Source organism: Pseudorasbora parva, unplaced genomic scaffold (assembly GCF_024679245.1).
Source record: "Pseudorasbora parva isolate DD20220531a unplaced genomic scaffold, ASM2467924v1 scaffold_31, whole genome shotgun sequence".
Taxonomy (NCBI): Eukaryota; Metazoa; Chordata; class Actinopteri; order Cypriniformes; family Gobionidae; genus Pseudorasbora; species Pseudorasbora parva.
The window spans coordinates 255,276-279,306 of NW_027125103.1; the positions used below are offsets into that span (position 1 = coordinate 255,276).

The 24,031-nt window shown below is 40.5% G+C and overlaps 2 protein-coding genes and 1 long non-coding RNA gene across 3 annotated transcripts in view; 2 read left to right on the forward strand and 1 right to left on the reverse strand.

Moving 5' to 3' along the window:
• Window positions 1-6,064, forward strand: part of iqck (IQ motif containing K) — a 43,382-nt gene extending 37,318 nt beyond the window's left edge. The window contains exon 8 of the mRNA XM_067437322.1: window positions 5,451-6,064. Within this exon, the coding sequence (XP_067293423.1) occupies window positions 5,451-5,665 (215 nt within the window). The 3' untranslated portion in view covers window positions 5,666-6,064. The remainder of the gene's footprint in view (window positions 1-5,450) is intronic.
• Window positions 6,065-12,347: 6,283 nt separating this feature from the next.
• Window positions 12,348-24,031, reverse strand: part of gprc5ba (G protein-coupled receptor, class C, group 5, member Ba) — a 42,922-nt gene continuing 31,238 nt past the window's right edge. The window contains exons 4-5 of the mRNA XM_067437312.1: window positions 23,579-23,691; window positions 12,348-13,691 (exon numbers count right to left, since the gene is read on the reverse strand). Coding sequence (XP_067293413.1) covers window positions 13,647-13,691; window positions 23,579-23,691 — 158 coding nt within the window. The 3' untranslated portion in view covers window positions 12,348-13,646. The remainder of the gene's footprint in view (window positions 13,692-23,578; window positions 23,692-24,031) is intronic.
• On the forward strand, window positions 21,271-22,676 carry LOC137065809 (uncharacterized). Its single transcript, XR_010901795.1, has 3 exons — window positions 21,271-21,895; window positions 22,083-22,179; window positions 22,289-22,676. It is a non-coding gene; the product is annotated as an uncharacterized lncRNA (long non-coding RNA).

Genomic DNA, 24,031 nt, shown 5'->3' on the forward strand with positions numbered 1-24,031 from the left:
GAGGGGTGACGGAGGAGCTCGACAGGGTTAGCCGGTTTCCCGGGGAACACAACTGGAGACAAATAGATGCACGTATCCGGCCCAGAGGGCGGGAGTGGCGTTTCGCAAGCCGACACTTAGAACGGGCACTTAGCGCTCCTGGCCACTGGGGGCGAGGATGCGGGAAGATACCGGCTCTACACGTAAGCTATAGAATCTAGCAAATGTGTTAGGTGTCGCCCAGCCCGCAGCTCTACATATGTCTGTCAGCGAGGCGCCTTGAGCCAGCGCCCAGGAAGAAGCAACACTCCTAGTGGAGTGTGCTCTTACACCGAACGGGCAAGGCACGTCTTGGGACTGGTAAGCTAAGACTATAGCATCCACTATCCAGTGGGCTAACCTCTGCTTGGAGACAGCCTTTCCCTTCTGCTGGCCTCCGTAACAGACGAAGAGTTGCTCTGAGGTCCGAAGGCTTTGGGTCCGGTCAACGTAAGCGCGAAGAGCGCGGACCGGACACAACAAAGCCAGGGCTGGGTCTGCCTCCTCCGAAGGCAGCGCTTGCAGGTTCACTACCTGGTCCCGGAAGGGAGTGGTAGGAACCTTGGGCACATATCCGGGCCGGGGTCTCAGGACAACGTGAGAGTTACCAGGCCCGAACTCTAGGCACGATTCGTTGACCGAAAGTGCATGCAGGTCCCCTACCCTCTTGATCGAGGCCAATGCCGTCAGGAGCACTGTCTTCATTGACAAGATCTTAAGCTCACAAGACGCCAAAGGCTCGAAGGGAGGGCTCTGAAGTGCTCTGAGCACTAGAGCTAAGTCCCAAGAGGGTATCGAGGATGGACGAGGAGGATTTAGTCTCCTCGCACCTCTGAGGAACCTGACGATTAGGTCGTGCTTCCCCACGGACTTACCTTCTACTACATCATGGTACGCTGCTATCGCAGCAGCATATACCTTGAGGGTGGAGGGAGACAGCCTTCTCTCCAACCCATCTTGCAGGAAGGAAAGCACGACACTGATCGAACACCTTCGGGGGTCTTCCCGGCGGGAAGCGCACCACTCAACTTTTTGAACAGGTTCCACTTCAGAGCATAGAGGCGCCTCGTAGAGAGGGCTCTAACTGAAGTGATGGTATCTACGACAGCTTGTGGTAGTCCATCTAGAACCTCCGCGTCCCGTCCAGGGACCAGACATGAAGATTCCAGAGGTCTGGACGCGGGTGCCATAGCGTGCCCCGTCCCTGAGAAAGAAGGTCCTTCCTCAGGGGAATCGGCCAAGGAGGGGCTGTCGCGAGGAGTGTGAGTTCTGGGAACCAGGTCCGGTTGGGCCAATACGGCGCAACTAACAAGACCTGCTCCTCGTCCTCCCTGACCTTGCACAGAGTCTGTGCAAGAAGGCTCACTGGGGGAAACGCATACTTGCGTAGGTCCCGGGGCCAGCTGTGCGCCAGTGCATCTGTGCCGAGGGTACCCCCAGTCAGGGAATAGTACCACTGGCAATGGGTCGAGTCCGGAGAGGCAAACAGGTCTACCTGTGCGGCTCTGAACTGGTCCCATATCAGCTGGACCGCCTGGGGGTGGAGTCGCCACTCTCCCGGAGGTGTCGGCTGACGAGAGAGCTCGTCGGCTGTCTGGTTCAGCGCACCAGGGACATGAATGGCCCGAAGCGACCTCAGCTGCTTCTGACTCCACAGGAGGAGGTGGCGGGAGAGTTGGAGCAGACGACGGGAGCATAGACCACCCTGACGGTTGATGTACGCAACGGCCGTGGTGCTGTCCGTACGGACCAGTACATGCTTGCCACGCAGCGGCCCCTTGAGGCGGCGGAGTGCCAAGTGTACTGCCAGTAACTCGAGGCAATTGATATGCCAATGCAATTGCGGTCCCGTCCACAGACCAGCAACTGCATGCCCGTTTTACATGCGGACATCATCTCCCTCAGAGCAGCTCCTCTTCTCCCTGGGCTCCCTGTCTCAGGGCCGCTTCCCCTTGCACTTGCCGGCCGGCTTCGCGGGACCCTGGACGGGTTGGGCGGCCCCCTTGCGTCCGGCACCCTGCTTCGCTGGTGGAGGCTGCTGCTTGGGCTTGGCAGGGGCGGAGGCGGACGCTGGGGGACGCCCTCGGCGACGAGCAGACTGGGGGGCTGCCCCGGGCGGCTGGGTGGGGGCAGCAGCGGGCCGCCGGGGCAGGATGTTCTTGATGGCCTCCGTCTGCTTCTTGGCCACCGAGAACTGCTGGGCAAAGTCCTCGATGGCGTCGCCGAAGAGGCCGGCCTGACAGACAGGGGCGTTCAAAAACCGAACCTTGTCCGAGTCCCGCATGTCTGTCAGGTTCAGCCACAGGTGGCGTTCCTGGACCACCAGAGTGGACATCGCCCGACCCAGGGAGCGTGCAGTGACTTTCGTCGCCCGGTCCGTCTCCGCACGCAGTTCCTGCATAACTGCCTGGTCGGAACTACCCTCGTGCAGTTCCATGAGCGCTTTGGCCTGGTGGACCTGCAGGAGCGCCATCGCATGCAAAGCTGATGCAGCTTCTCCGCAGGCTGAGTAAGCCTTGCCCGTCAAGCTGGACGAGAACTTACACGCCCGGGAGGGGAAACGCAGGGCGTGCCTCCAGTCCGCAGCGGTCTTAGGACACAGGTGCATCGCAACCGACCGCTCGACTGGGGGGATCCCCTCGTAGCCCTTAGCCGCACCACCATCGAGAGTAGTGAGGATGGAGGAGTCAGTCGATCGCTGGCGAGCGCTATACGGCGCCACCCACGACTTCGTGAGCTCCTGATGCACTTCCGGAAAGAAAGGCACCGGAGCGGGACGCTGAGAACCAGCGCGACCCGTCCCGAGAAACCAATCGTCCAGCCGCGAAGGTTCGGGACGTGGTGGAGGGTTTCCACTCAAGCCCGACACTTGCGGCGGCCCGGGCAAGCATAGCCGTAAGTTCCGGGTCAGACTCGGGCAACGCTGTCACACCCAAGGGGGGCAACGCAGCCGAGTCTTCATCCTCGGAACCCATTAGCTCATCCCCCGATGCAGCGACCGACATCTGATCCTCCGCCGGAGCCCCAAAAGAGACGACTGACGCTCCACGTGGGAGGTCAGCGCGCCCTTCCGGAAGCTCCAACGGCACAGTGGAGGGGGGAGGGGCCCGAGGAGCCGTGAGACCCGTCGGGTTTGCCCTGACCGTCACCCTCAGGTCCCCACCAAGGTCATCAGCCAAAGTAGCAGCCCTCTGCTTTGCAGCTGGAGGACCGCTAGATCGGGGGATGCACGATGGCGCTCCACCTCTTCTGAGGTACTGGAGACGGGACCGCAACACTGCGATGGACATATTCCCGCAATGGGAACATGACTCATCCACGAACGCAGCCTCAGCGTGCTGTGCGCCCAGACACGTGAGACAACGAACGTGCCCGTCAAGCGGAGACAGAAATCAACCGCACCCAGAAACACACGGTTTGAATGACATCTTGAAAAAGACGCAGGGTCAAACCGTGTTGCTCTTTTTTGAATGGAAAGCTGCTCTTTTAGTGTGCTGAAGCACTCAGGGAGATGACCGCGGCTCCACACAGTTCGTTCTGCAAGCCTGTGTGAGCTCTCAGTGATGTTTGTGTATACGCCCAGCGAACCAACTCTTTCTCAAGGAAACGCTCAGCGAACCAACAAAGCTCTTGGTCACTGATCAGACGGTCTCTCACTGACACGCCGTATCACCCGCACTGGCAGACTCTCAAACACAGGAAGTTGACTCGTAGTCAGAAAGCTCTTCGTAGAAACAGCAAATGCAACTGTTCGGCTCCGAAGTAGAAAAGCGCTGATCTACCATTCCACTTCCTGTTTTATACCCGGGCTGCGGGGCGGAGCGTGGAATGCGTGATCGCATGCCAAATTTCATTGGCTCGTTGTTAGATGCTCGAAGTAGGATTGGTCTCTAAAGTAAGATCCCATTCGTCGGTTCAGTTCTGACGTACGTCGAACGTGACCGACTGAAAGGGAACTGCAATAAGGTGAATAACACATTAAACAAATACATTGAAGATTGTTATCAACTGATATTAGCTATACAAAATGTAAAGCAAATTAGAGCTCATATACTGGCCAAGTGGCCATACACTCTAAAAAGATGTGGCGAATTACACCCCACCCCCCAATACAAAACATTTTAATTGTATTCTTGCGTTAGAACCTTTTTTTACTCTGTTATTTATTTATTTTAAACAAAATTAATAGAATTAAACCTTCAGTATTCTTTTCTGTAAACAAACTGCAAAACTGACAATGTAGACATTCTTTACACAACATAAAAAGTACTTCAGTTTTACAGTAACTTAACCCAGAGTTAGTCCATACATACCATTTTTATCTCTGTGCCATAACTCTGTCCGAAGCGCCCACTGCTAGTCTAGCTCAATAAGTGACAAAATGACGCAAACATTTTCCTATTTACAAGCTTCAACGTCAGATGTTGAATTTTGTTTGGAATAAGCACTGCACTGTTAAGAAAGAAAGAAAGAAAGAAAGAAAGAAAGAAAGAAAGAAAGAAAGAAAGAATGGGATGTGATGTTCAAGATAACTACCATTGAACGATAAATAGACGGATAAATGGATAGACAGATAGATGGATAAATAGACGTATGGAAAAATGGATAGACAGAAAGATGGATAGTTAGGTGGATAAATGGATAGAAGATAGATAGATGGATAGACAGATAGTTGGATAAATGGATAGATGGATAGATGGATAAATAGACGGATAAATGGATAGACGGACAGATGGATGGAAAAATGGATAGACAGGAAAACGGATTGACAGTTAGATGGATAATATATAGATAGATAGATAGATGGATAGACACAGACAGATGGATAAATAAATGGATAAATACATAAATGGATCTACAGATGCATAAATAGATAGATAAATGAATAGACAGACAGATGGGTAAATAGACAGATAAATTGTTAGACAGATAGATGGATAAATGGATAGACAGATAGATGTATAGAAAGACAGATGGATATAATCTTCTGGATGTTGTTTGTCCTCTGTGGTCTCTCTAAGGTTTTCTTTATTATCCTGCATCACTTAAACATCAGGTAGAACCGCATCGAAGGGTTTCTGTCAGATTTCACAGCTGTTTACATAAAGGCTGAGAGTCTGGCTCCAAACACAAGAGGGCAGCAGAGCATCATTTACTGTGCTTATTCCTGACACACAATAAAAACATAAAAATCTCCAAAACACACACTCTCTCTCCCTCTCTCTCTCTCAAAATTAAAGCATAGTCTCTTGTGTGTCAATGAGCAGCAGCATTATACCTGTTCACTGCAGTAATAAGGTGTAAAGACTTGTAAATATTGACAAATCTAAGGTGTTTTTTAGAAGATCTCTGTTTGGTTACCGGAATGATCTTGATTTGGCAGGCCTGAGACTCTTCTGTCTCTACTGAGTTATCACCTGTTGTTGTTTCAGTGTGGTCGGAGCTGGCTGAGCTAGAAGGCGATCATGTGGAGGGTGGCGTGTCCATCGAGGTGGTCCCTCCCACACCCCAGAGCAGAGTCCTAAATACACCAGCTCCTCAGAGCGCCCCAGAGAGGAACGAGCTGCTCACGCCCAGCCTCCTGGCCCAGCCTGTACATCACGACAACGCTTCTGCCATTCCCACGCACAATATAACAGCCGAGTGAAGCACAGAACAGGGCTGTCCAATCCAGCTCCTCAAGGGCCACTGTCCAACAGGAGTTAAACACAGCTGGAGCCGCTTCAGAACCTCTAGACACGTCCAGGCGGATCACGGTGGAACTTCAGGAGCAGGACTGGATTTTCCTGCAGGAGATGTGAAATGAAAATAAATCCTCACATGCATGTATCTTTCCATATGATTGATGGAAATCCTGTTTTTATTCTTTTAAATCTTTTCCTGTTTTTAGCCAGAAACATGATCTTCCTTCAGTAAAGAAAGGAGGTGTTGATTTAAACAAAAATGCATTCAAATTATTATTATACAACCAAATTGGTGATTAGTGTGTTCACTACAAAGGCACTTTTGAATTCTCATCCATTTTATTTATGAAGTGAAAAGAAAGAAAATGGAAATCTATCGATCCATCCATCTATACAGTGGGGCAAAACGTGATGGGTAGGTTTAGGGGTAGGGTTAGTGTAGGGGGATAGAATGAAACGGCGTTGATAAACATGCTAAAAAGCGATTATGCGTCTTGATAGCATTTAAGTGTTTGTATTGCGATTAAGTGTTGATATTGACCAAATACTTATTTTCCACCATAATTAGCAAATAAATTATTTAAAAATCCTGACTGATCTCATGAAATTGCATATATGATACGCCAAATGACAGAGGTCAAAAGTTTTCTGCAAGTTTCCAGGTTTTTACACACTGTTGCACACATTCCTCCATGCAGATCTCCTGTAGAACAATGATGTTTTGGGGCTGTCGCTGGGCAACTCCCTCCAAAGATTTTCTATTGGGTTGAGATCTGGAGACTGGCTCGGCCACTCTAGGACCTTGAAATGCTTCTTACGAAGTCACTCCTTTGTTGCCAGGTGGCGTGTTTGAGATCATTGTCAAGCTGAAAGATCCAGCCACGTTTCATCTTCAATGCCTTGGCTGATGGAAGGAGGTTTTTATTCAAAATCTCACAATACATGGGGTGTATTGTGATATTCATTCTTTCCTTTACACGGATCAGTCATCCTGGTCCCTCTGCAGAAAAAACAGCCCCAAAAGCATGTTTCCACCCCCATTCACAGTAGGTACGGTGAAACTCTGCATTCTTTCTCCTTTAAACCCGACAAGCTGAGTTTTTACCAAAAAGTTCTATTTTGATTTCATCTGACCATATGACATTCTCCCAATCCTCTTCTGGATCATTCAAATGCTCTCTAGCAAACTTCAGATGGGCCCGGACATGTACTGGCTTAAGCAGAGGGACACGTCTGGCACTGCAGGATTTGAGTCCCTGGCTGCATAGTGTGTTACTGATGGTAGCCTTTGTTACTTAGGTCCCAGCTCTCTGCAGGTCATTCACTAGGTCCCCCCATGTGGTTCTGGGATTTTTACTCACCGTTCTTGTGATAATTTTGACCCTACGAATGAGATCTTGCGTGGAGCCCCAGCTCAAGGGAGATTATCAGTGGTCTTGTATGTCTTTCATTTTATAAGAATTGCTCCCACAGTTGATTTCTTCACACCAAGCTGCTTACCTATTGCAGATTCATTTTTCCCAGCCTAGTGCAGGTCTACAATTTTGTCAAATTTAGACCCTTTGAATGCTCTTTGGTCTTTGTCATAGTGGAGTTTGGTCTCTTTTAAGGTTGTGGACAGGTGCCATTAATACAGGTAACGAATGGAGGACAGAGGAGCCTCATAAAGAAGAAGTTACAGATCCGTGAGAGCCTAAATACTTATATTCCACCATTATTTGCAAATAAAATCTTTTAAAATCAGACAATGTGAAATTCACTTGTCAGGTTTTTTTTAAACAAAAACAAACAGTTGATTAATACATTCATTTGAATTCCGCAGGAATCACACGTCACTGGTTGTTGAATGTTTTTATTATATATATATTGTTTTTGGGGAAAATGTTCTAAACATAGACATGCTGCATCACTGCACAGCTCCAGATTATCAAGACTGAGGGCAAAACAACCAGGAGGTGAGATATGTGAATAATACAGAAACGAGGGAAATTCAGTAGTATGGAAGATTCAGGGAACAGATATTATGTGCATATCTCACTACTGTTAATTTAATGAACACAGGTGACCTAAAAAAAAAAAAACTTCATCTCATACCAAGCTGGCATTTCCTAGCCTTTTTCATTATTTTCAGTCATGTGAAAATACACAGGTTATTTTATGACTGTCATGTAAACCCTGACAAACACGTCGTGTGCATATGCACACACATATACAGGAGCTTGACAAAACAACATAAACAACAAATATGTTAATATAAAGGCCCTAATAAGTAACGGGAGCCTTTCCCTTGACACAGCACCTTCATTCATTCTAAACAGTGTAGAGGGATACTGCACCTTAAAACATATGCAAACGTCGACACAAATGTTTCATCAACACATTACAAGTGAGCTTCCCATTGATAATTAGTTACCTTCACATGTCTCTGCCATTTAACTGTACGTTATTATTCAGGTAGGTAACTTTAAACACATTTAAACAGTTATTCAACAATATTCTCTTCATACTGTTGCTCCACCATGACAGTAGTTGGCCTTTAAAAAAAAAAGTTAATGCTAACGTGTGCTATAGCATCCCTTGTGACAGTTCTGAGAATGCAACATGTAAAGTACTTGCTTTGTGTTACGAACTGCTCTCTGACACGTCAAATGCAACAACGCACTGAACACATTACTTTGTGTGTTCATTTGGTTACATAAGTACATTTGATCTACTGCTCTGACCTTCAGAACCTTCTGATACTGGTGATGAGATTGACAGCTATTTTATTTGATTCTGTTGTCCATGAACCCACAGTCCAACTGTACTAGTTTCACCATGGCTAGCATTTGCCATTGAGACTTTTGACAATAAATCTTTTTGCTGCAAATGATAAACCTGCACCAACAAATTGATTTGAAATTACACATCTTGTATGTATGTTTTTTTGACATATAAAAAAAGTTGATTGTTCGATTAATTTTAAATAGTTGCAAAACACTTAATGCTCGGTAATATGACCGTGTACACTATATTGCTGATAGTATTGGGACACCCTTCCAAATCATTGAATTCAGGTGTTCAATCACTTCATGGCTACAGGTGTATAAATCAAGCACTCGGCATGCAGATGCTTCTACAAACATTTGTGAAAGAATGGGTCGTTCTCAGGAGCTCAGTGAACTCAAGCGTGGTACTGTGATTGTGATAGGTTTCCACTTGTGCAATAAGTCCATTTGTGAAATTTTCTCACTACTAAATATGCCAGGGTCAACTTTTAGTGGTGTTATAACAAAGTGGAAGCAATTGGAAACAACAGCAACTCAGTCAAGAAGTGGTAGGCCACGTTAAATCAGAGAGCGGGGTCAGCGCATGCTGAGGGTCACAGAGTGCAGAAGTCTCCAACTTTCTGTAGAGTCAAGAGTCAGGCTGTTTTTCAGGGATTGACCCCATAGGTCTAGTAAAATGAACTCCTAATGCTTTAGCATACCAAGACATTTTGGACAATTTCATGCTCCCAAATTTTTGGGAACTGTTTGGGGATACTCTCTTCCTGTTCCAACATGACTGCGCACCAGTGCACAAAGCAAGGACATGGATGAGCGAGTTTGGTGTGGAGGAACTTGACTGGCCTGCACTCCTGATCTCAACCCAATAGATCACCTTTGGGATGAATTAGAGCGGAGACTGAGAGCCAGGCCTTCTCGTCCAACATCAGTGCCTGACCTCACAAATGGGCTTCTAGAAGAATGGTCAAAAATTCCCATAAACACACTACGAAACCTTGTGGAAAGCCTTGCCAGAAGAGTTGAGCTTCCCAAGCTGTTAGAGCTGCAAAGGGGTGGGTCAACTCTACATTAGCCGTCTTTAATGTTTATGTGCATGTAAAGGCAGGTGTCCCAAAACGTTTGGCAATATAGTGTATCATGACAATGATATAAAGTAGGAACAGACTGAATTTTTTTTATATGTGCAGCGTTTATTGAGTTATTGACATTGTGCAATATGCTGCAAAAAAGATCTCAAATGTAGCATTTGCACACTGACAGGCAGCTTTCTGTGCATGTGCTCTAAGATGGAGTGAAACGCCGACCACTAACCACCTTATTCTTAATGTAAGATCGGCCGTGGCCATTGTAACTTAATTGTGTTAATGCTTACGGTTTCATTCGCTTCCAGCTCTTTTAGCTGTACAAGAACCATCCGTTATGCTGATTGATATTGCAAAATTATATTTGGTATCATATAATTTTAACATAATCATAAACCCTCTGGTTTGTACAGCAAATTATTGTATCGTTTCCTCAATTTTTAAAAATCTATTCACAGTTTTTTTCACTACTTGTTCACCACAAGTAATAGGCCGCAGTGTTACCCTGTCAGAAATAAGTATAGAAATGGCTCTATGGCATTTTGTGCTACATAATTTTATTTGTACATTTTAACTATATAAGGTATATGTTTTTTTTTTTTTAATCTTAAATACATTTTCATGCATATGCCCATCTCTGTTCACTACGCAGAATTTTAAAAACAATTCTATGCACTATAAAATGATGAGAGCTTTTTTCTTTTGCTAAGATTCTGCCAGGGAAGTGGGCATTTACACTGAAGTTTTCAAGGAGAACTGGCATCAAAACAAGAGTCCCATTCAAATGGTCAGAGCCAGATATGCAAGTCAATAGCATCAATATCCACCTTTCTTATCCTAAACTTGAACTGCTTTGAAACTCACATATCAAAGTGCTAATTGTCTTTTATAACTGGCTTACTCAAGTAGCTCCTCGTTACACATAACAAAGAAATCTTTTCTTGCTCGCTAGGGCTTGGCAATATAGTTATATATTGATATAAACAACATTGTGAAGATCACAGTGATTTTAATATGCTTGTTAATATTTAAAAAGTTTTAATAAATTAATGACATGATATTCAGATAAATTATTCACATATATGACAATTAGCTGAGAAAAGTCCTCAAGAAAATTCATTACACTATTGATGCAGACATTACAAAAAGTAGAAGTGAATATATTTTTGGTTTTAAGACCATGTCTTTGAACATAAGCCTGTCGCTGTATTATAGTTCATTTTATAGTTATAGTTAATTATAATTATAGTGTGTTAAATCTGTCTTCAGAGCAACTGCAACAATTAGTAATTAAATACATTTTTAGATTATTATAGGCAAGTCACCTTTATTTATATCGCGCTTTTTACAATGCAGATTGTTTCGAAGCAACTTCACAATGGTAACAGGAAAATAATGTAACAGAATTTAATAGAAAGTAATATAGTTAAATATATAGTTAAGTCAGTTAAGTTCATAAAATACAGCAATTTTAAAAAAGCAAAATTCTAAATGGGTGATGCCCAGCGGCCCATTTGACTTTTGGCCCATTTGGCTTCAATGAATAAAAAGAGTATTATGATTTTTGGGCAAACTGTTCATAAGTTATAAGCAAAAAAAAAAAAAAAAAAAAGACTCAATATACTGAAGTGTTGCTGAGATATTTCAGTCAATTTGGCGTGCTCTTCTTTGAATTTGTTGACGTGTTATTAGAGAACAGTTTTTTTTTTTTTTTTTTTTTTTTACTTTTGAATAACTTTTTTTTGTCAGCATGGTCTAAAGATGATATGAGCCAATCTTGGTAAAAATCAGGGGGGGGGGGGGGGGGGGGGAGTTCAAAAAAGTAAAATAATCTTACGGTTCAAAAGTTATTAGCACAGACATAAGTGAAACCTTGGACAGTGGGTGGCGCTATAAAGACTGAGTTAGAGACTCCACATTTCCCGTGGTGAATGTTCAGACTCTCCTGTGTGCCAAATTTCACAACTTTTTACCATACGGCTCTATGGGCAGCCATAGACTCAAGAAGTCTAGAAGACACTTGAAGAGGGATCCGGTTTACATAGACTCCAGCAATCCAACATAACTTTGGAAGTAAATTGCTAGTGATATTGTGTAATTTACATATTTGCATTCTCAGAATATAACTGCTATTAACCGCAGCATATTATTTGGGAGGAAGGTGGAATCGAACTCCAAGTTGGACCAAGCAATCAACCACATGTTCACACTTGGTTTTGTGAAAACAGCCTAATACTGAACTGTCTTATATCAGTTTATGTGTTGTGTATGGGACTCTGCATGCAGAACTATAAAGCAAATCATAGATATCCTCTACAGCTCAGTGTCCCTTTTAGAAGGTTACAGCACAGTCTAAGCAGCAAACAACAACACACAACTTTCATTTTAAAAGAACACAACTGGTCATCACTCTCATAGGAAGAAAAATGATCTGAAAAAGGACCTGACCACACCCTCTTACCACAGTTCTCTGATCTCTTTTATTGTAGTCATGCTCAGGTTGTCACTCTTTTCAGCAGCATTAGTTCATCCAAAGATGAAAATTCTGTCATTAATTCCTCTCCATCATGTCCTCCCAAACCCATAAGACTTTTAGTTTAGATCTTTTTTAATGAAATCAGAACTGCCGAACACTACAAAACGTTCATAAACAGATTGCAAATCTAATCCTTATGATTTGAGCGGGTTCTCAACTCAAGTCGAAGAGACTCAATCGCTTTATGTGACGAACAGATGTAATTTAGGCTTTTATTATTATTATTATTCTTTTATGATTTATCAAATTGTTATTCTCACGTCTCGTGTTAAGCAGCATGTTTGAGCTTCAACGAGTCAAGCAGGTTCGTTTAGCTTTCTGTTTAAGTTCGCTGATTAATGTTTAATGTGAATAAAAGCCTGAATTAAATCTGTTCATCATATAAAGTGATTGAGTCTCTTCAGAAAACTTTGTTTAAAATGCTTTATTCATATGGATTAGTTTATGACCTTTTTGAAACGTCAAAGTGGTAGTTGCGTAGACTGCCAGTGGACAGAAAGCTCTCAGATTTCATTAAAAAGATCTTCATATGAGTTTAGAGGATGAATGAATGTCTTACAGCTTTGGAACAATATTAGGGTGAGAAATTAATGATGGGAGGTTATAACTTCCAAAACTTTGCAGTGTGTACACAGCCATTTAGATTTGTCTGAACTATATTAATGCCCCATCCCATGTCCTCACTATATTAATTAACACCCCATCCTATCTCCTCACTCCCCTCCTTTGCTCCATGATCTCATCTTAGTTATTACTGCTGGTATCTGTCCAGCAGTAGTAGGTATCTGAAGGTTACTTGTATAACTGTGTAAAACAGAGCAGAGATCAAAACTTATGAAATAGTTTGCAACTCCAGTGGCAAATGCAAGACCCTTGATGTATAAGAATACAGCCCATTACAACCAGGAGTTGCTAAGTTTTCATCCTAAATTGAGTGAGATTTGATCTCAAGAGTCCACAGAAGAAAGCTATAGATTTGTCACAGCATGTTGCTTCAGTGCTTCTACTCATTCATACACAGACAACTCAAAAAATAAAATAAAAACTTTAACCGGAGAAACCAAATACTGTATCCTGTTCTCATATAATAATGTGTTTACTGTCTCAATTGCTGTTGAGACAGACCTGTAACCTCTGCACATAACATACAGAGTCCGATATGACTTCAGCGTGAATCTGAAGCCAAAGCAAAATTCATATTAATTTGAGACAATTATGGGTTTAAAATACTGTTAGAATAAAAAGCTGTTAATGCTTTTAATAGAGCAACTGCATTAATATTTTCCCCAGTGCACCAACTATTGATAATGCAAAGAGTTGTCCTGTTTTAACATCCTTCCGTCATGCTTGTCAGAATGCTCAGGGACACACACACACTCACTCACACACACACACACACACACCAGAATCCGAGTCCTTTATTTCAGTCTCACTGCAGCACTGGTGACGATTGACGTTGTCTCTAACTGGACGTAAATCCATATTCACTTCAGAGATTTTTCTTACAGTTCAGGAGCTTGCACCGCTTTTCCATTCACCCTTCTTCAAATCTCCTCCTTTACCAAAGCTGTCTTCCTGTGTATGTGGGAGGAGCGGATGGAACCTGTGAAAAAAAAAAAAAAAAAAAATTGCCAGGCATATTTACAGTCAAGACATTTACATAAGATGAGAGGAGTTTCATAAGCGCATTAAACAGAATGTACAGTCTATCAGCACCTGACACGACTCCAATCCCTCTGGTGTGGATTTTCACTCTTAAAACGCCTTTTATGATTTATTTTTAACAAGATAATAAATCTTGTTAAGATAGAGGGGTAAGATGGTTTGTTTTCTAGGATGCATCAGCCTTTTTGAGTCTTGCTATTGGCGCTGTGGTCTTTCTATGTTTTTATCCTTTACCACTCATCTGTGTATCTTTGTGTTTAGAACATTTGAATTCCTCATTTTGTTGCTTTGGGACTTTTATTTTGAAATTATTTCACGTTTCGCCCCAGAACAAGCTTCCTCTGACATCTGAGAATGGTGTTGGAGAAGCCAAGTCACTGTGATAATGGAAAGTAAGTTGAGTTCCTCTTTAAAAAAAAAAAAAAAAAAAAAAAAAAAAAAAATTGGGGCCCTAAATCAACATTCCTGCCAAAAAAAACCTGAATCTTAGATTCCTGCCAAAGAAACCTGAATCAAGAAACCTGAACCCTAACCCTAAACTACCCATAAAGATAAATTACAGGTTGATATGAATGATGTACAAGCCCCTAACCAAAGCAAAATCCAAACATTCGCTCTAAACCCTAAAATCTAATTTGTTGATACACTGTAAACAAATTCTTAACCAGTTATCTGGTTGCCTTAAAATTTTTAATTCATTGAAAATAAAAATTTGAGTTAATACAATGAATATTTTTGAGAATCGACAACCTTTATTCAAATATTATTAAAAGATTTTGTAAGCATATTGGGTAATTGTGTGTTTTATTTGTAATGACGCAGTGAAACATGACAAATTGTGCTATTTTCATGATTTATCAAATTGTTTATGTGGTTCAGAGACAATAATATTTTGAGTTTCTATTTATTAAACCAATATTCTTCATTGTATCAACTCAAATTTTCAATTTCAATAAAACTCAAAATTTTAAGGCAACCAGGTCACTCACTTTTTTGAGTTAAACCAACAATATTTTATTACAGGGAATATTTTTGTAGGGATGTTTTTCGGGACCAAAAAGGATATTGATCCAAGAACATTTCCTGTTTGGTTAACTCATTCATCTGAGCCACTATTGATAGAAACTGTTTTAAATGTAGAATTCTGCCTTTTGACAAGTTTTTGTGAGACTTTAATAATTTGTGAGTAAACTTGTAGAGTATTAGAGTATTATCAACACAAGGAAGAGATAATGTAACAAAAGCAATTTTATTAAAAAAGGCAATAGAAACTAACTAATCAAGTGAAGAACCTTCTCCTGAATTCAACAAATAAACTGTATGATTATTTGTTCATAATTTTTAATGCAAATTATAAAAACATATACTAAATTATAAATCATATACAGACTAGTGCTAAGGCCACTGGAATGAGGTTTGGTTAAGTGAGATTTATGTTCCTGGGCCCATATTTATCAAGCTTCTTAAAGTGCAATTTTTTTCTTAAGTGCTGAGAATTAATGAAATTTACTCCTACTTATATAAAAAAGATATATAGGCCATATATAGGCAAATCAGTTAACAGCACACCAGTTTAAAAATTGTAATTAAGACATGGTGGAAAATGAGTTTATCTTTAATTTCAAATGTGTATATTATAATGTATTCTCTTGAAAATGCTTTAGTCAAATGTGTGATGAATGTAAACTCCAGGAATTTCACTATTCAATGTGAATTTATCTGAGAATATTCTTAAATAAGGAGTCTTTAGTCTAAAATCTCTTTAGTGATTGGTTCATGCCTTTGTCATCTTCCAAAATCCTGTTTGTGGCACAGCAGTGTCTTGAATCATCTCTAAGACTGACACTTAAAGGGTTAGTTCACACAAAAATTAAATTTACGTCATAAATGACTCACTTTAATGTTGTTCCAGAACCTCTTCCGGGTTTGTTTTCAATCCTCAAATAAAGATTCGAACGGTTATGAATCAGCGCATTGATTCATGATTCGGATCGCCAATGTCACGTGATTTCAGCAGTTTGACATGTTATCCGAATCATGGATCAATCCGCTGATTCATAACCGTTCGAATCTTTATTTGAGGATTGAAAACAAACGCGGAAGAGAAGACAATGCTGAACAAAGTCGTCGTTTTTGTTATTTTTGGACCAAAATGTATTTCCGATGCTTCAAGAGATTCTAATTAACCCACTGATGTCTCATATGGACGACTTTGATGATCTTTTTATTCCCATTCTGGACATGGACAGTATAGTGTGCATACACTTGCATACGCTCTCGGACTAAATATAAAATATCTTAAACTGTGTCTGAAGATGAACGGAGGTCTTACGGGTGTGGAACGACATTAGTCATTAATTACATAAATTTCATTTTTGGGTGAAGTAACTCTTTAAGATTTAGTCCTAGACTTCACTTAAAGTATGATTGAGATGCTTGATAACTAACTTTTAAGCGCAGTTTTGAGCCAATAATAGTTTTACTCTTGAGTCAATTCTTAGCAGTGTTCTTGTGAGTAATTCTCAGAGGCTTGATAAATACGGCCCCAGTTAGCTAAGTGATGAGTCCGGGGATGGCAACTGGGCTGCATTGCAGTGGGAGAAAGGAGTTGGATTACATTTTCAAGTGCTCGGGAATGCTGAACTCCAGACATGAATGTGGTCTAGAAACACACAGATGATGGACAGAGGACCCTTGAAGACAAGCTTTGCTTGCGGGTGCAACATACATTGTTGGTGTTGCTGTTTTCAAACTCCCCTACTTTCTGAACTTCAGTGTCCTTTTTGTTCTATATTTTTGTTTCAGTTACCTTATCTTTTCAGAATGTTCCTTTGTCCCAGAGAGAACATTTTATTGCTTAATGAGCAGACGGTTAATTAAACCTCATAATTAAATATGAGGGAGAGCAAAGCAGTTCCTTTGACCATTTCCCACCATTCTCCTTCTTTGTTGAGTTTGTGTGTGCCGAAAAAAGAGCACGTAATGTCCCACACTGCAACTTTTATTCCCTCGCCATTATTATATGGCTTATGTAAATATTACGCATGCACACATGGAAAATGCATGACAAATATTTTTAATTATCGGTCAATGTTATTAAAAACGCAGTAAATGTGAACATTTTTGTGAGGCAATCAATCCTCTCTTCCAATAAAGATATTCTATGAGTTTTTATATAGTGGTGTAGCATGGAAACCTATAGATGAGCATAGTGGAATACAGGAATGCAGGAGAATCAACGGCCACTAAAATAATAAACAAGAACGGACAAAGAATGACTCAAATTGAAGGCTATAAAAGCACAGAGTAAATAAAGAGCTAAACAAGATCAGGTAGATCAAATCAATAAACAATGAGAACTCATAGCAAACAAACTAAAATAAGTTAACACTCTAAGAGATAATTCAGGGAACCTCTTACCACAACTCAAAAAAATACATACTCGCAAGACTATTGATTTTAGTAAAAAAAAATTGTTGACATAATAATGTTGATTGTTACATTAACTTAATACTGTGTGTAATTCAAACTAATTTCTGCATTTTAAAAAATAAACTTAAGTTCTAGTGAAATTATCTTCATAACTTTAAAAATGAAGTAGTGGATTTCTAGTTCCCAGCATGCTTTGCATAAGACTGGATAAGGAAAATAAATGTTGAAATTAAGTGTTATTTTATGTGTTTTTTAATGCTGTAATGTTTGCCATTGAAAAGAGTATCGGGGATGCTGTGGTTACTATTGTGCTGAAGAGTAGATACATGAAGGTAAACGCTACACTGACTCTGTGTGTACCTTGTAACAAGTTTACTCGTTTAAATGTACACGTTAAGTAAGTTACATTTAGCATGTGCTATGATAGCTGTGGATTTTAATTGAAATAGATCAGATTAATTGGTTCCAGGGCTACAACTCAAGTTAGAGCAACTTATTTTTATTTTTTTGAGTAACCAACTTACATTTGTATGATTGTGTTCCTTTATCTCAATGTAGTTTTTGGATTTTTTTGAAGAAACTATGGAAAAAGAAAGGAAACATAGGAAACAATGATCTACAAACTAAAAATCCTGGAAAACGAAACAGAAACCATAATCGAACATCACAGGAAGCGACATTGCTGTCCTATATCTTTTGACCGGAGAAGGCTTTGGCTTTTCAAACAACTTTATTTATATAGCACTTTTACAATGATGATTGTTTCAAAGCAGCTTCACAGTGTTAAACAGGACAATATTGCAACAAAACAGTGATCAGCTTATTTTAATTTATCATATAGTGTCAATGTTGGCAGATCAGTATTATAGTTTATACAATTAATTAAGACCTAATAAATACATTTTATTTGGATATTTAGTTGAATAACTTAGATCATAATTTTAGTGTCCCCAACTGAGCAAGCCAAGCCAAAGGCGACAGTGGCAAGGAACCCAAACTTCATCAGGGCATGATGGAGAAAAATAAACCTTGGGAGAAACCAAACTCAGTCGGGGTGCCAGTTCTCCTCTGGCCTATTAACACACTGTGTATGATTATTATTCTGGCAACCTTACAGGTCAGAAATCCTATTAGATCGGAATATTCAAAAGTTCGGGGTATCACGCAAGAGACGGGTTAATTGAGGATGGCGCGTCGGATGATGGATGATGTTAACATGAAATTACAATTGAATTAACACTGATCTGTTTTCAACATAATGACTGTAAACTAGGGATGGACATTTCAAGCAAAAATAATATTCGATGATCGCTGGGAATGATTTGATTATTATTAGAAAATCGTAACTCCTCCCCCGTATGCACACATGTTTAGGCTACACACATAGAGAGAGACCATTCACACTCTCAATCTGTATGATAACAAAGCATTTTATTAATTAGGGAATAGACTATATTAACTCAAGCCATATAATTATTGTAACATGCTGAAACATTTAACTGAATGAGTTACCGTAACCGTCCTATGCCACAAAAGTCTACAGTGTGTGTGTGTGAGCAACACTCAGGTGTGCACTTGTTCAGGAAGAAAAGTAACCAGCACATTATTTAGCCCATTAAAATGTCAGTTCAGCAACGCAAGGGATGATGATAGTGTTGAGGATTTACCTTAGATATGATGAGAGAGCCTGCAGTGTATTTGCGTTTTTTTGTTTTGTTTATCCTCCCGATAAGGCCTACACAATGCTGCCATTAAAAGTAAAGCTTTTTTCAAAGTAGCTTTTTGTTTTGTTTTGTTTCCTTATTAAATTAATTTCGAAAAAAATGTTTAGAGAATTTTTGTTTGTTTAATTAAAGTTTATGTTTTTTAAAGTGACAACCAAGCGGCCGACAGTGAGTTAGCCCAACGCTTTAGCCTCTCAAATCAACACTAGACTCGTCTTGCCTATAATAAAGTCAATATAAAACACTTCAAGCATATCAGAATGTTAGTTTATATGTTTACTATTGCCACCACAGTAAAAAGGCTTTTTTAACGTGTTGAGGCATGTGGTCAAACGAAACGGCCTATACAATCGAAACTAATAAAAAAAAAATTAACAACATGCAGGTTGTCTTACACCTCTCCAAAAAATTCATATAAATCCATTCTTCAATACCCGTGCTATATGCACATTTAACGTCTCGTCAACAAAAGCAACAGATATGAGCTCCATTTAATTCATCAGCTGAAGCTCAACCACCCCAAACTGATTTGTATTAGGAGTCGGATATGAATCCGTCTCGAAAGAATTTAGAAAGGCATTTACTCCTGATTTTATCACAATCGGATAGATATCTGATCAGAGAAATCTAATGAAGTGAGCTGGTGTAAAAAGTGTCAAATTCAGTGTCGACCTGTGTCTTGTTTACAAATGATTTTCTTGCTATCTTCGGCATGTTTACTGCTCCCTTAACTGCACGAGTTGGTGGGCGGAGCTACAGAAGCAGGTGGTGGGAGGGGCTACAGAAGCAGGCGGTGGGCGGGGCTACATAAGCAGGTGGTGGGTGTGGCTACAGAAGCAGGCGGTGGGCGGGGCTACAGAAGCAGGCGGTGGGCCGGGCCAACAGAAGCAGGTGGTGGGCGGGGCTACAGAAGCAGGCGTACACATTTATCTGGTGTTTTCCTCTTCTAATACTTCACTGATTTAAGCACTCTCATTTTCTGGGCCTGGTGTCTATAAAAGCTTTTCTATGACTAACAAGAAAGTTTTCAGCTCTGAAACTTACTGTATAATCTTATATTACCATGACCTTTTTATATATCAAAGGCTCAAGGGAAAGTTGATTTCTCAATTCATCAGCCCTTTAAACATTCAACAAAATATTGAACACTGTTCTAGTGGTTTTTGTATATTTTAAATCCCAAAATCTTACATATTGCACTGCATGAAAAGTGGGATTTTCGTCAGTAAGCGGCACTGTAGATTGTCGTGGAAGATCAGGTTTACGACTGTACACGGCAGTTTGCAGGCGACACCGAAAACTGCCGTGAATTGTCAGAAATTGACGTGGGTCTTGCTTGGCAGTTGTCCCCCCCAAGACCCCCCTTCCCTTAACTCCAGGGGAGGCTTTAACATGTAAATGAACATGCTGTGAGCTATACAAATGCAAATCAGGGTAGCAGGAGTTTTAACCCATGTGAGATTTTTCTAAAAGGTATGAACTTCCTTCTAAGAAAATCTCTTAGATAGATCAGGCTCAGTATAGCCTAATTGTAAAATCTTAAACTTAAGCTTGAATTTATATATTTGATGAAAGTATTCTAGATTATTTATTGTGTGTCATTTGCAATCAGTCCCCGTGAATTCAGTGCGACTCGCAATTTTGACCAATCACCGCAACTTTTACCAATCATTGCGGTCTCCTGCTAATAAGCGGCGTCATACATCAGCAAACTTTATATATCATATATCATTGCCTGTCAAAATTAACGTGTTAACGCAAATTAATTTTAACGGCACTACATATATATATATATATATATATATATATATGTGTGTGTGTGTGTGTGTGTGTGTGTGTGTATATATATATATATGTATATGTATATATATATATATATATATATATATATATATATATATATATATATATATATATATACAGGGGTTGACATTAACTTTTTTGCTCACCGGCCACCGTGGCTAGTGGTTTTCCAAAGTTACTAGCCACTCAGCATTTTCACTGGCCACAATTTTGATGTTTGGAAATTACATTGTATATGTTTAAAGTTGACTTTGGCATATATAAATTACTTGATTTTGAATCATTTTACTTTATTTAGAAGATTTAAAACCCTTTCAAACTTTCAAATGCAGAATGACCCCCCAAATCTTGTATATCAGCTGGGATGGGCATGCAGGTGGGCAAGGGGTGGGCAATATAATAGATTATAATAGAATATAATAGGCTAATATGAGAAAGGTAATATGACAGGCTATGAGTTATTTTAGTTAGGATATATATATATATATATATATATATATATATATATATATATATATATATATATATATATATATATATATATATATATATATAATTTAAAAAATACCCTAAGCAAATTACAAAAACAATAGTTATTAAAAATAAAATAAAAATTCCGATACTAATACGACACAATGTAATTTATTGAATGTAATTGTCATTGGATACGACTTTCATCGAAAAGAATGTAACAAAATGTGGGCGTGGTCTGTGTTGTGAAATGAAACCACATTAAAATTTCCCTTAAACTGCGTTTGAAACATACAGCAAAGCAGCGACAGAGGAAAACACAGAGCCTGATATTATGCAAACATTTACCAATAATGTGGAAAGCGTTTTAAATCTGTTCAGTGGAAAATCCGCTGTGACGAATCTGTCCTCGTCTAACATCTGCTGTAAATCCAGGTAAAACTAGCTGCGTGCACGCGCCCGTCCCCAGATAACATGATCCCCAGTTGATCCGTAACACCGGCGGGAAGAAACAGCTGAATGCAATCAGTGGGCTATCTCGTCAGCTTGCTCAGTTTGCTGCCGATTTTAACGAGCAGTTAACTTTAGTAATCTCCAGGTTGCTGTCCATAGATGATAGGTTGCTTGCTTTGGAGTCGAAAAACTGTGTGGAAGATACTAACTTTAAGAAGAGAAGACGAGTGCCTAAGAGAAGACCAGTCCTAAGATTGCGGTAAGACTGTTATCTAAGCTAAAGTAACCTAAAGCAAAGCTTTTTAAGTAGCACAATCTGAAATTAGCCTTGTAAAAGAACAAATGTAAGTTGCTTTATAAAAGTGTTTTCTTTTTCTGGTCATTTTACAGGAAGCAGTACGCCGTCTTCACAACTTCTTCATAACACTCATTTAATTGTTTTCCAGCTGCATGTAAGACAGAGACAGTACGCAGGAGGTACAAACATCCAGTTCTTGAAAAGCTGTGAAGAGTTCAACTCGGAGTCGATTGAGAAGAAAGAGGGTAAGATTTATTAGATTAGATCCGTTTTTGGTCAGTGTGACTATTTTTCAGGTGCATTTTACGCAGTACATCGCACAATACTGATTGTCTTTATTGTTTGTTTTTACAGCTGCTACAAGCAAGAAAGAGTGTGTTAGCTGAGGATATGAGGTGGGCCTTTGGAAGTGCGCTACCATAGACCTGATGTCTGATGATGAAGACGGCATCGTTCGCGCGGTGTCTGGATGGACTATTCGACCAGCCAGGAGTTCGCCGAGCTCTGTGCCACGCTGCAATCGAGATTAGAGGCGATTCCAAAGAACAGGGCAACGCACGACAGACGTCTCCAGACGTCTGAAAAATGGACTTAAAACAGACAGAATGGCGCTAGTTACCTACAGCTCTGAAGCGGAAAACAGAGACTTCATGGTGCTGTAGGATTTTGGGCTTCTCGTGAGCTTCCTATTGTTGTGTGGGCAGATCTCAAACGTTTTGCATTTGGTTGTGTGTTTGTTCTAATAAAGCTCTTTCTTCGAATAAACTGCACGTCCCTGGCATATTTTCCTTTCCTCAATAAATGAATGTCCTTGATGGTTATAATAGCGTAGTCCATAGGATAACAATGACATGAATATAAAACATAATAGCATATCACATGAATATGAATATATACAATTAAAAAATAATATGCAAATCATAATTTTATATATATATACGTGTGTAAAATTATTATAATTTGGGGGTTTAAATTTATTAATTTATTACCCAGGTTGACCAATAGTAACACATCTGCCAACCAATCACGAGTGATATTTCTTGTTTCAATGTAGTAGTTTCAACCAATACTGAGTGAGGAAATTCAAGCCATTCCGGCAAGGCGCCGCCCAGAGCTGCTATTCATATGCTAATTAGAGCCATTAGCGCCGGCGCCAGCATGCCTCCGCAAGCTCCACATACGTCATGGTTCGTTTCCGTCAATATGTGGCACAGACGAACGCGACGTTCACAGGCTGTAAACTGACGTTAATTGTCGAAAATCAGGGAGATTTCCGGCCGTTTACGGGGACGAAAATCCCACTTTTCATGCAGTGTTGTACCTTTATTCTCTAGAGGGAAGTGTGAGAACACTATAAGTGTTATAACAAAAGACCCAAAACTGTAGATCCTTCCAGTCCAAGTTACAGAGGAATTAATAAGAAAAACTATCAGCTTTGAACTGATTGATCTCTTAATTTACGACACTTTTTCCTTACCTATAGCAAAACAGAAATGCTGTTTAGGCAGGAGTTATCTTATGCTTGAGTCAGTCAATAACTTGTCTCGAACTTGTAGTAAGGAATTTAGACCTAATGTTTCTTCGTTGTATTTATTAGGCCCATTTATAAAATATATATATATATATATAAATTGAAGTACTCACTGCTCCCCCGTTTAGTATCATGGTCATCTCAGTGGGTTGGTAGACGTTACTTCTGAAAGGTGCGCTGGGTCTGGCCCCTGTGCTGCCATTATGATGACTGCCACTCCTCAATCCTACAAAAGCAGAGGAGGGATTTTAGGATCTGATTAATGCATATTAAATCTTTCATTGAAGGGTTAGTTCACCCAAAAATGAAAATTATCTCTTTATATACTTACGCTAATGTCGTTGGACACCGGTCAGACCTCCGTTCATCTTCAGACACAGATGAAGATATTAGTGTTGAAATCCGATGGCTCAGAAAGGCCTTCATTGACACCAATGTCATTTCCTCTCTCAAGACCCATAAAGGCACTAAAGACGTCGTTACGAAGCCCATCTCACTACAGCGGCTCTACAATCATTTATGAAGAGACCAGAATAGTTTTTGTGCACAAACGAACTAAATAACGA